Source organism: Platichthys flesus, chromosome 10 (assembly GCF_949316205.1).
Source record: "Platichthys flesus chromosome 10, fPlaFle2.1, whole genome shotgun sequence".
Classification (NCBI taxonomy): Eukaryota; Metazoa; Chordata; class Actinopteri; order Pleuronectiformes; family Pleuronectidae; genus Platichthys; species Platichthys flesus.
The window spans coordinates 1,895,348-1,908,335 of NC_084954.1; the positions used below are offsets into that span (position 1 = coordinate 1,895,348).

Here is a 12,988-nt window from a genome sequence, read left to right on the forward strand (position 1 = left end):
CGAGGGAGCTGGTGGACGGTCCTGGGGGCGCAGCGGCTCGCACACAAACGTGTGAAGAGTTGGACGAACTTCATTAAAAACACAAGTCCGGGGGGTTTCTACATTTCTACTGTCAACAAATCCCATTTTAAAACTACATTGTGTTTTCCTACGACTTGTGAACTTATCCAAACCTGAACCTGAGGTGTTGGTAGATTCTACGTTTTCCACACGATTAAAAACCATAATGAGAAATAATTCTGTTGATATTTCAATTTCATCATCAATATTCAAGACTGTTGTTCATTTGACATTTTAACCAATTAATAAGCAGGGACTGTATTTGCAAGATAGTCAATGAAGCTGCAGCTGTTTCACCTTTTCATGGAAAAACCCAGATAATGCAAAATAAGGAATCACACCTCCAACGCATTGAGATGTTTGATCAGTGAAACGATGACGTCAAAGTTAATATCACAACTCTCACAGGACAGACTCGTCCCTCAGGACAGACTCGTCCCTCAGGACACACCCACACTGAACCATCACTTTGGTTCCCGTGTTCTGATCTTAAATCAGCTGCAGTCGCTTGTCCTCTCATGAAAAACACACAAGACTATTGAGAGTGGCTGCTCTTCTCTGTGGAGTATATTGAATAAATAAATCTCGGCCCTGCTTCAGGATTCGGCCTGTTTTCCAAAAACCCAGATTTCACAGAGCGAGGATGAGAGAATCCTCGGCAGCGAGCGACTCTACAAAGAGTCTCACTGGACGGACGGAGGGAGGACGAGGACACGGCTGTAGGTTTTTGGAGAATGATGTCATGATAACGCTGTCGTGCCGGGGAATCAAACTCATGAAATGTCCGACTGACGCCACAGAGACCTTTCACCAAACACTGCCTTCGCCACGCGGATGATTCAGCGCCTCAGCGTCTCCCGTGCTACAAACCACTGACTCATCTGCATGACACACATTTACCAACTTTCTATGGAAGTCATCAAAGGACGACACGTCAAATCAAAGGGAAGGAGAGAGCTGTCTGTGATGTCCTGCTGGAAACACTCTTCTTCATGTTTCTTTGTGTTTATGCTTCTGCTGATTCAAAACAGACGAACCAACCTAAAAATATCACTGCAGCACTGGTTTGTTCGATTTCTGTTCATCAAAGACATGTTCTGTCTGTTCAGTCATGTTCTCCATGAGCTGGTGTATCCTCGTCTTTCCAGGTGGACGTCTTCATCTTCTACGTGCGTCTGGCTCCTCTTCTTCACCCCCTGAGATATTTGGATTCATCCAGTTTCACGTGTCATTTTTGTATTATGCTGAAAATGACTGTTCCTAAACTCTTCTTAATATTTTGAATCCACACACTGACTGTCCAGAGTGAGACCCCAGACAGAGGGGGGGGGGGGGGGGGGGGGAGCAGTGACGTAACAGCCAGCGGCCAGCGGCCTCCTGCTAAACGGTAGCTGTCATCTCCCGTCAGGCTGCTTCTCTTTCCCTCCTCAGGCCAGAAGCGAACATCAGCTCCAATCACTGCTGTGACGGGCGGCTGCAGCCGTCTCACCAGAGAGACAGGCCGCTAACTGCTAACACACACACACACACAGACACACACACAGACACACACACACACAGACACACAAACACACTTCATATTCCACTCCTCAATGCTGCTGAGCTCGACCTGAGTCACTTGAGACGTACGAGAGTTTCTCCTCTGAGAGAGAGAGCTTGAAATAAACAACTTATTTACTTCCACCACTCCTCATTCTTCCTCCTCTGTTCCACAGCTTTCTTTCCTACTTTCTTCTCCTCCTCCATCTTCCTCCTCTCCTTCCATCTTCTTACTTCTCCTCCTCCCTTTAGCTTTCTTTTTCCTTCTACTTCTTTTCCCCCTCCTCTTCTTCCCTATTCTTCATCATCGAACTCCTCCACTTTCTTCTATTTCCACTTCTTTTTCTTTTCCACTATTCCATCTTACTCTTCCTCTTCCTTCCCCTTCCCCTCCTCCTCCTCAGTGACCCGTCTCCCTGCTCTGTCATCACCTCTCTCTCTCTCTGTGTGTCCATCATCTCGTTCCATCACTCTCCTCCTCTGAGAGCTCGTGTCCATCCCACCATATGTGCTTCCACTGTACTGCCCCCGGCACTGTTACACCCCCAGCCCCCCCCCCCCTCTCAGGCCGTCAGCTGTTCCAGCAGAGAACGAGGAGCAAATGGACGAGTTAGTGAACGGATCAGCAGCATGAATTAATAACGAGGTTTTGACTAATTAAAGGAACAATACATTTGATTTTACTGTCCCACAGCAGGTGATGGCCACAGGTGTTAAACTGACACACCAGTAAAATCAAATATTTATTTGACAGATTCACGTCTATCAAATCATCTCAACCCCCCCCCCCCCCCCACACACACACGTTCTTTTGTATTAGGCTCTATACTTGTGAGGACCTTTATCGTAAGAAGCTGTTTTCAACTATTGAAGATTTCAGACTTCACTAAAACCTATGTATTAAACTTCTCTTTTTGATCGGCATCTGAAAATGTGAATTTTAAATCCAGTATTCAGGACAGTGACAGATTATCTCTCACAGTAGTTTGGTCACAGATTATTTAATGTCCCTTGAACTGAAACGTGTGTAACTGAGATTTTCCAGCACTTCAGTTTATTTTTACAGTTACACACACAAACAACTGAGATGTTTCCTTTACAACTAATTTGTCACAGATTCAGTTTTTAACTGTTTCAACCTTCAAAACAGAGAAATTCAGCAGATGTGGTGCGACCGATCTTTAAATGTCCGAGTGACGCCTCCTTTGTTTCTGGAATCTAAATTGTAAGACATTGTTTTGTAGGCTTGATGTATATTGGGAAACCAGTGAAGAATCCTTTTGCCATTTGTTTGAAACCAGTGACCTCCTGGTTTGAAGGTCTTGCTCCTCCTCATTAGCATCTAAAAAACACCACACAAAGGAGCCGGCCTTCTTGTTTCTGCAGAGCCGACTGCTGAGGAGGTGAAATGTGGAGCTGCTGAAACAGAGGATGAGCTTTTGCATTTTCTTTCATCCCTGAACGAGTCCTGAGTGGACGCAGAGAGAGGGACGAGACAGATGCTGCTCATTTGAAAGACAATAATTGACTCAGCAGAGCCGCTGTCAGAGAGCTTCCACCCCCCCCGAGCTCTGAGGGAAAGATTCACCGGAGTAATCGCTGCGAGCGAGGAGGACGGACACCAGAAAACGTTTCAGGACAACAACTCGCAAAGTCCATTTCCCCTGAACGCAGCCTCACAGCCTGGAAAGAGCTTCAGAACCAAGGTGTGAAACCGAGTTAGCTCCGTCAAAATGAAGTGGACTCTTCAAAGAGCCAAAAGGCCGAGCTGAAAATCTGGACGTCCACACACCTCTCTCACAAATCGCTCGTTCCCCAGACGATCGCAGGCAATAAAAGCGGCAGAGTGGTTTGACAGGAGCCGGGGGGGGGGGGGGGGCGAGCTCACCGAGGTAGTTAAGGTCAGGCCAAACGGCATTGATTGAACTAAGTGCTCCGCTGGAAACAGTGGGCCTCAATCAATGTCGCCTCTAATGGTGCGGGGCCGAGCTCCCAGAGGCCGTGGCCACAGACCAGCGTCACATCCTGAGGCGCTGGAGGCACCGACCCTCTGCCGGCACCGACCCTCTGCCGACACCAACCCTCCACCGACCCTCCACCGACACCAACCCTCTGCCGACACCGACCCTCTGCCGACACCGACCCTCTGCCGACACCGACCCTCCACCGACACCGACCCTCTGCCGACACCGACCCTCCACCGACACCGACCCTCTGCCGACACCAACCCTCCACCGACCCTCTAGAGGCACCGACCCTCCGCCGACACCAACCCTCTGCCGACACCAACCCTCCACCGACCCTCCGCAGGCACCGACCCTCCACCGACACCGACCCTCCGCCGACACCGGCCCTCCGCCGGCTACGACCCTCCGGAGGCCACGACCCTCTGCCGACACCAACCGTCTGGAGGCACCGACCCTCCACCAGCCGCGACCCTCCGGAGGCACCCACCCTCAGCAGGCACCCACCCTCCGCCGACACCGACCCTCTGCCGGCACCGACCCTCCGCCATCACCGACCCTCCGCCATCACCGACCCTCTGCCATCACCGAACCTCCACCGACACCGACCCTCCGGTGAATGAAAACACCGGGACTCTGACAAGCCGATGAGGAAGTGAAGCTAAACAGAGCGAAAGATAGAAACAGAGAAAAGAGAAAAGAGAAGAGCTTCGACTGTTCCAGAGACAGAACTTTCACGTGGTTCATGATCTCTGGAGATTTAAAACGTGAATATTCTGCTCACACATCAGTAACTAACCAGGTTTATTACTTTCACCGAACAGAACGATCAGCGTCATTAATAAATCATCAGGTAATTACTGGGCCTCATTGACCTGAAGGAGACAGAGAGATTAAAGCTCCACCTGAGAGTCGATGAGGACAGAGACATTCTACCTTCATTCATTAGTCCGACTCGATTTCTAAAAAGGCCAATTAGTGTTAATATTTAAGTTTGCATCTTGAAAATCATCAATTCTCATCAAACTAAAGTGTTTTCGGTTCAACAGGAAGAAAAGCTTCTTGTTCCAGAGCTGAGATCTGAAAAGTGTCTGTGATAATAACAACAACAAACTGTCGTCTGTGTGGTTTGTTTCCTTCTTGCTCTCGTTTCCTCAGAGAATCCAAAATTACAGCCTCTTCCACTTCCTTGAGGGCCCTGCCCTCCACTAACGACACACACACACACACACACAAACACACACAAACACACTGATACACACGCACACACACATGCACAGAGATGAAAGGCTCGGCCCTAATGACACGCTGCCCTGTCCACTTCAAACATTGAGCTCGAGGGAGGCCATGGTACCCCCCCCCCCCCGAACACACACACACAACCACACACACTCCACCCTCATCTCCACCACAATCAGCAGAAGCCTGAACCAAACCAGGACCAGCATGAATCCACTGAACCTCCATCAGCTCCAAACTCCAGAGGGGAACACAGGAACAAAGAGGTCTGAGGAGGTTTCTAACATGACAGACTAGAACTGGAGAATACAAATATCTAAAAAGAGGAGAAGACGAAGATGAATATTTAAACTCTGAAAGACGATTTGTTTTGTGATGTTTTGGTGAAGCCAGTGTCCATGTGCTTTTGGATTTATACGTCCCGGCTGCGACTTCCTGCTGCTCTACAGACTCACATCCCCTGATCGCTCTGGAGATTCTCCTGCTGTGTTAATAACACAATCTCAAGAAAACCTCCGGACTGAATTATCACACACAATGATGTGAAGTGTAACCAGACACACAAACAGGGGCAGGAAGTATGTTTTTCATTTCACCAAATCTCAATAACTCAAACCAGTCTGATTAGAGAGTTTCAAGAGGAAGGATGTGATATTTTTGAATTAACAGTCTTGAGATGTAACGGTTCAGTGACGCTCCACCAAGCGACCGTCACAGAAGAAGCAGAGAAGAAGAAAAGACGGACCCCCCCCCGGCTCTTCTCTAGTCACATGACTCGTGGTGAGATCAGCCTGACGTCCAACAGTCGAACCTTCAATCACCTCCACTTCTCATCTTTATGTCGATTCTGTGGTTCATGTACGAGGAGCCCTGTGACACACGTCCACTCGGGGACGATGAGTCAAAGTAACATCACTCCAACAAAAATCTATATTCCAAAGAAACCGATACGAATTCATAATCAACATAAAAGCCAGTGATTCACGGAGCGGTGCGTCATCACAGTTCAACAGTCGAGGCTGGTTTCACTCTGAGCCTCGTCCCCGTCCTGTCTCTGGGACGTGAGGACGGTGGAATCACCCGGAGACATGTCCCTCAGGTTAACGGCTGCTTCGACCCGAGATCCACACGTTTCAGGTTTTTAAGAGTTTAATTTAACAACCTGGATTAAACCGTGGTTACAACATGTGTTAAATGAGGGAACACACTTTAGTCATTTACTGGACAGAGCATTTCTCTGTTATAAACCTTTGTGGCTGCACATCCACATTTAACTTTTGTTTTTAAAAGGTATTTGAGTTTGAGAGAAACGTAGAATCAATGGATAGATATAAATATTATATTTCTATTTTAAATTCTGATGTTCTATTTTATACTATTTCATTTTATAGGTTGTAATTACTTGAGCATTGCTAGCAGAGAGCCTGTGACTCAAGCATGTCCCTGCCAGCGACTGCTTCATGTTATTGTTGTGCATTCGATAATAAAAATCTTGAATCTTGAATCAATCCCTTCATTCAGCACTGTGCGACTCCCGTCCACTCACAAAGCACTTTATTAAAAAATAAAGACCCAGGTCAATATTGAGTTGACACCAGGGGGCTTGGATTCAAACCTGTGACTTTTGAGCTACAGGATTGTTCTCCAAACACACAGCTGCTCCCCCCCTCCCACACAGCACACTTCCCCTCCCACCCCTGGCCTCTCCTGACGCCCTGTCCTCCCACTCCGAGCCATAAAAGCACAGGTTTCCTCAGCAGGGCAGATGTGGCTGAGTGGCAGCGTTACCACGCATCCATCACCGCCTCTGCACACCCAGAAAGGACCGGGGGGGGGGGGGGGGGGGTGCTTACGCAGAACAACCAACTCAGGCAATTAGGTAATTATGGCCACTGAGTGATGGGTCCCTGTAGTTGTTTTATTTTCACAAGCGTTAATAAGTCCCGCTGACAGAGGGCGTGTTTGTTGTTTCACTGCGGCTGAAACCAAAACGTCTGGTTCTGGTTCATTTTGGTTCACGGACGTTTCAACAGCAGCTTCTCCACTTAAAGGGCAAGTCCATCGTTTGTATTTACACCAAATTTCACCAATTAATAGATTCTGTGAACGGGTACTGTGTGTGTGTGTGTGTGTGTGTGTGTGTGTCCGGAGCCGGATGCATGTTGTTGTCAAAAAAAAGATTAAACCAATGGATGAACCAATGAGACGTGTTCCTGAGCTCGATCGGACCACAGACCAAACAATATGGACGTCAACATCAGGGAGTAAAACATTTCTAATACAGATTAGCAGTTAATATCGATGTTTAAAAAATGCCAATGTCGTTATCAAACCCTCATGATAAAGACATTTTAGTGAGGTTTGATATTTTATAGTTTACTCACAAAAATAAAAAGAAAGCACAAACAACCACGTTTATAGAACTTGAGTTAATAAATAAAATATGGTTTCTGATGTCAAATATAAACCTACATCAGTCCGGGTACATGGGACCTTAATATTTTTTTTTCGTAGGCTTTCTGTAAAATTCAGATTTCACTAGCATACCCTGTTCACACATCAGACACTGAATGACCTTCACCACAGGTTCACTTCCTCATCTTCCTCACATTCCACCTCCGACCCTCAGATCTCTTTTCTCCTCTGCTCCACATGCAGAACAGAAAGTCATCACCAACCAATTTACCAGAATATTTGTTTAGTCTTTTACAAACAAGACTTTATATAAATACGCCTCCATCCCTGAGTCATAGTCTGTTGTTTATTTATTCAGGCTGTTCTCTTAATTTTGCCGTGTCTCATATCATCTCTATTCATTTATATTGTTCGTGTGTGTGTAGTAGTGGTTTGTTTAAACTGAGCTACATGATTAGAACTCGACTTTCTGACTTGTTATTTGCCTCACGTTCTGCCTGCAGTGATCATGAAGCCCCCGACTGGCTGGGTGATGAGGCAGCTTCATGAATCTGTGTCGTCAGGTCCAAACTGTCTCTTCACCGGAGAGGACACAAAGTGTTGTTTTGTGTTAAAGTCCTTTTCCCCGGCGTCAGACGGACGTCAGCTTGACATCACAGTCACAAGGTTCTGGGTTCGGCGCCCATCCCTCAGTGTGTGGAGTTGGTTCTCCCAGCGTCAGCGAGGGTTGTCTCAAGGTCAAAGGACGTGCAGGTTCATTCAACAATCTGAATTTCCTTCAGGAGTGAATGTGAACGTGAGAAGTTTCCAGCACACGTTCGATCTCAGAAGGTTTTGCTCCGTTTCCGTCCTGAACCAAGTGTTTGCTCTAAACGCTGTGAGACGGGTTTCAAGGTCAAATCAGCAGCGACAAGGATATGAACCTTTTCCATGTTTAAAAAGACTGTGACACATTTGATTCTAACGTTGTCGACACTATAGGATCAAGTGTGTTTTAATGAACACAAGTTTAAACTCATGTCATCTACCTCTACCTAGAATGACCTTCTCAGCTGCCGTAGCCGCAGCCCTGAACAGACTGAGTCCCGCCTCCCGCCCACTAACAGCTGGGATTGGCTCCTGCTCAGCCACTAGTCCGACCAATGAATGGAGTCTTCGAGAATCAACTCAACACGCATGTGACTCGAGATCAGACTTTAATGAAACATCTATCCTCCCACTGCTTCCTGTAGTTTCTTCAGGTTCTCCTTGAGGTCTTCAGTTTCATTCTTCTCTCCAGAGACATGTTTGACACCAACCAACCAACAACAGCAGCTTGTTGACCCGAATACACAACAACAACAACGACCTCCAGGGTAAAGAACCTTCTCGTCTCCCACACATTCGCAGTGTGAGTGAAATTTTCATTCACAGCTCAGAGAATTTAATTCTGGAGCAAAGTTAATCATGACAATTAAACCTGAGACAATGTGGGACTTGATTATGGGTCATCATGATGATACAGCACCATCATCGGTTCAGACTCCTCAGTCTCATAAACACCAAGAGCTCATAAATATATGAAGCTGGAGGTGTTTTATTAAAAGCTGCAGATTCTTCAGATTCTTTGGCTCCAACTGTTTGTTCAGTGGAGATTTATTAAACACACCCGCTCGCTCCTCATCTGCGTGGATCACACAGACGACAGGTTCAAATGCAGAAGAAGCTTTCAGAGCAGAAGACAAATCTAAGAAGAACAAACAAAGAGGAGCATGGCAGCGATTCTTCCATCATAGAGGAAACCTCCAGTCGAATGAACCTGATTCCTGTGAAACCAAACCAGATCGTTCTGCGTCAGACAGAACCGTGCGAGGAACTCACCGTTCTCCTTCTCGTGTCCGATGCAGTTGCTGATGGTCTCTGAGAGGCCCAGGGTGGAGGCCGTGGGCATCCTACCCAGGATGGACTCCAGCGTCGGGCCTTTTCTCCTCGGAACACCCCCCTCCTCCTCCTCCTCCTCCTCCTCCTCTTCCTCCTCCGTCCTCTTCTTCTCCAGCTTCAGCAGAGCCTCCAGCGTGATGTCGCCCAGCTCTTTGCCGAAGTGCTTGGCGACGGCCTGAAGCTCCTCCTCCGCCTCCTCGTCCCCCTCGTCTGAGACTTTGGACGACGTGGAGAGGACGTCGTCTTTGACATCTACATCTTCTGGTAAAGAGACGGACAAGAGTGATAACAATAGAGATAAGTTCAATTGAAAAGACTAATTTAATTGAAAACATACATTTTTGGACAAAAACTATATAAACCACAGACAAAGGAAACGGATGGGAAACAATGACATGCAGGCAAAATGATTGGGATCATCATTCTGGCGTCTCTCCTGTCGTCCTGGCTGCTGATTAAAACGAGTCCTGAGACTGGACACAATTAAAACGTGCTCACGCAGACTTCAGCCCACGAGTCACAGGAGCAACTTATCAGACGTCGGCCTGACAAGAAACGAGACGCTGCCGGATCTGAGGGCGCCGCGGCAGCTGGACCCCCCCTATCTGTACTGTGTGTGGGTGTGTGTGTGTCTGTGTGTGTGAGTCTGTGTGAGACAGACAAAGACAGAGAGCCAGAGATAAAGAGCCAAAGGTAGAAGCAGATAAAGACAAAGAGCGACAGGGAGTGTGATCTGATGAGCTATTTTCCGTGGGTGGGCGTGTGTGTGTGTGTGTGTGTGTGTGTGTGTGTGTGTGTGTGTGTGTGTGTGTGTGTGTGTGTGTGTGTGTGTGTGTACTTATATCTACGTGAGCACCATTTGGAGCATAGACCTTACTGGGTGAGGACATTTCATTCAGACTCACAGAAAGAGAAGTTTGGCTGCCGGCCTCTGTTTGGTTTACAAACTCCGGCATTAGTTTGAAGATAGAAATGTATTAGTATGGACGTGGCCTCAGGATTCAGCTCAGGGGATTAGGGGAGGGCATTCAATTTTTAAGATTCAGAGAAGGAACTAGGGAAAGCCTTAATGCCAAAGAGCGTCCTCACTAAGATAGAAGTTTCCCCACCCATCCAGTTTTTGAGCCCTAGAATGAGACTTTTGTAAAAGCTGCTTATTGTAGTTTGAAAACCAAGGGTTGCGTTATGTTTTGTAATAAGATGAAAACGTATGAGTGTGGACAGAGCCTTAGCGTGTCTGTGTGTGTGTGTGTGTGTGTGTGCACGTGGCCCTGATCCATACCTTGTTTAGTGTAAGCAGCGTACACTCCTCTCAGTTTGGGTCGGACGCTCTCGAGCTCGGCATCGATTTCATCCTCGTAGTCGTGGATTTCATCTGTTGAAGATTAAAACGAGAGATTCATTATATCCATCATATTAGAGACTGAAGAGAAGAAAGAAAATCAGAGGCTGAGACAGAACGAGTGTATGAAGCATGCAGCGAACACAAATTACACTTGTGGTGCTTTTTATGATCTTGGCTGTCAGAGTCCTGAAACGGTTCTAACCCATTAAATTACTTTTCCCATATGGTCTGTGATTATAACAGAATATGTACTGTAGCATGATGTATGGTTAATTACATGGTGGGCAGAAAATAGCTCCTTTGAAAAGATCATGGAGCCGTTTCCTGTCTGAGCAGAGTTTGACTTTGCAGTGGCTCGTTCACGAGAACAGGACGATGCAACCGGAACATATGAATATGAAGAGATATCCTGGAAAGCTAAGGTTCCTTAAAAGAAAAGAAAAACATCTATACAATCATACCTTCCACGTCCTCCATCTTTTTCTTCAGCTCCACCTCCAGCTGGAAGAAATACAAATCAATGATTACAGGGTGGATGGAGAGAAACATCTGGATGGACGAGGTGCAGGCTGTGTATTAAAGAGGAAGTATGAGAACACAATCATATGTTGTTCACATCTATCGAGTGTTAGAGCGGCTCCGGCCAATTTCTCATTTGTTTTCACCGTGGACGTTAAAATAATGGAAACAATAGAAAATAATGTGGGAATAAGACTGTGTACATTAGAGTGAAGGACATACACATCCAATAATCTACTGTGAATAATGCCTTTCAACAACTTCAAACACTTATTACACCTGAGGATTGTGGGAAGTGTGGTACTCCTAGCTTATGAATAAAAACATGTTGGGATTGGCTTGATGTTATGATGTATTGGTATATAAGGTCTTGTAAACATTTATTTATGTATAATTTATACTTGAATATAATCTAGTAATGTTTCCAGAATGAATTTTGTTAAAACCCTGTTTTCTAATTTTAAATATAACTTGTTAAATCATTTCATAAAATCAATTAAACCAAATCAACACGGATGCAAATCAATGAATTGAATATTTATCAGGATTTAAACTGATCATTTATTCCATGTTTATTACTTAAAATTATTTTCTGGTCTTAAATATTTGTCAAGAAGGTTTCAACAGAACTCAAAAACCCTCAGTTCAATGTGAATTTTTAAACATGTTCAACCTTTTCTATCACACGTCTCTACAGAGAAGAAACAAGGTTAATAACCTCCATTAACACCTGAGGGCTGCAACCAATCATCAGGAAAATATGAGATGAAATATGAATAGTTTAATATAACGTCACAAATACACCAGCTGAGCCTCCTGGTGCGTACCTGCTTGATCTTCTTCTTCTTCAGTCCGTCCGTGTAGCAGGGCGGGTCACACTCCTGGTCCAGATCCACCCGCATGAACTCCTCGATGGTCAGCTCGCTGGTGGGCGTGTTCTCGAACTCATTGAGTCTGAGGCCGGAGAACAACCGGGAACAGGAAGACAGGGTCAAGATGGTGACGAGTCGGAGGTCGTCCTGTTCGGTTCAAATCCGAGCCCACGTAACAAAGCCTCTATTGTCAGTACATGATTCGAATATTGTTGCTCCCCCCCCCCCCCCCCTGCTCACCTCTTTCTCAACGTGCTTTCACACACTTTCACGACGCTGACGATCTCCTTCACCGTGCGACAGAAGTCGTGCATGCGGGCGGCGACGAGCAGAGCTGGAAACAGGAAGAGGAAAAAACACTGATGAGATTCAACATGAGACAACAGCCTCTAATCACGTCTGTGTGGACTTTTGCACTGAAGCGAATCTGGAGCTAAATTTATACAAGTACACAGAACCCCACCCCCCCTCCCATCTGTGTATAAAGACGGACGCCACTTCCTCCCACGATCCAACACCAAGCTCCACTGGGGAGTTGTTACTGGTTCCGTCTCTAAACCTGTGGGATGAGTTTGTTTGACTGAGGTGAAGCTGCTTCTCTTCCTCAAACTGTCAAGTGACCTGCAGCAGATAAAGAGCTGCTCAGAGATCTGTTCACCTGTTTACACAAAGCTCAGTGGAGCTGGACTCACAGATCCTGAATCTGATGCCGTTGATGAGTTCCAGGTTCAACAGGGACAGAGCTCAGGTCGCCTGCTGATCCTAAGTTTATTAATATGGAAAATATCACGTGTCCAAGATGAAGTGTGAAACAGAAAACAGGGATAATTCTCCAGAAACTGTAGATATTGATTTATATATATGTATAGAAATATAAATACATATTCATACCCAAATTACGATGTAACAAAAGTACACATTTATGATCAGGACTCAGTCAAAGATGAGACTCAAACTCAGACGCCATGTTTTGGTTTCCAGCTGTTTCTGAACATCTGGAGGACTGGAGGTCAGACCCGACAGGACGGGGGCACCTGAGTCCGCAGAGCCAACTGCCCCCCCCCCCAACACAAACAGTTTTTAAAAAGGACTCACAACAATGTTAATATTATGCA

The 12,988-nt window shown here is 46.2% G+C and overlaps 1 protein-coding gene across 2 annotated transcripts in view; it reads right to left on the reverse strand.

Annotated features, from left to right (window-relative positions):
* Nucleotides 1–12,988, reverse strand: part of brf1a (BRF1 RNA polymerase III transcription initiation factor subunit a) — a 68,583-nt gene that overhangs the window by 33,114 nt on the left and 22,481 nt on the right. Inside the window, exons 8-12 of one of the 2 annotated variants that reach the window (XM_062396624.1) lie at nucleotides 12,114–12,207; nucleotides 11,829–11,955; nucleotides 10,944–10,983; nucleotides 10,420–10,512; nucleotides 9,078–9,395 (exon numbers count right to left, since the gene is read on the reverse strand). In XM_062396624.1, the coding sequence (XP_062252608.1) occupies nucleotides 9,078–9,395; nucleotides 10,420–10,512; nucleotides 10,944–10,983; nucleotides 11,829–11,955; nucleotides 12,114–12,207 (672 nt within the window). Of the gene's footprint in view, nucleotides 1–9,077; nucleotides 9,399–10,419; nucleotides 10,513–10,943; nucleotides 10,984–11,828; nucleotides 11,956–12,113; nucleotides 12,208–12,988 lie in introns of both variants that reach the window. The other variant, XM_062396623.1, reaches the window with a different exon arrangement.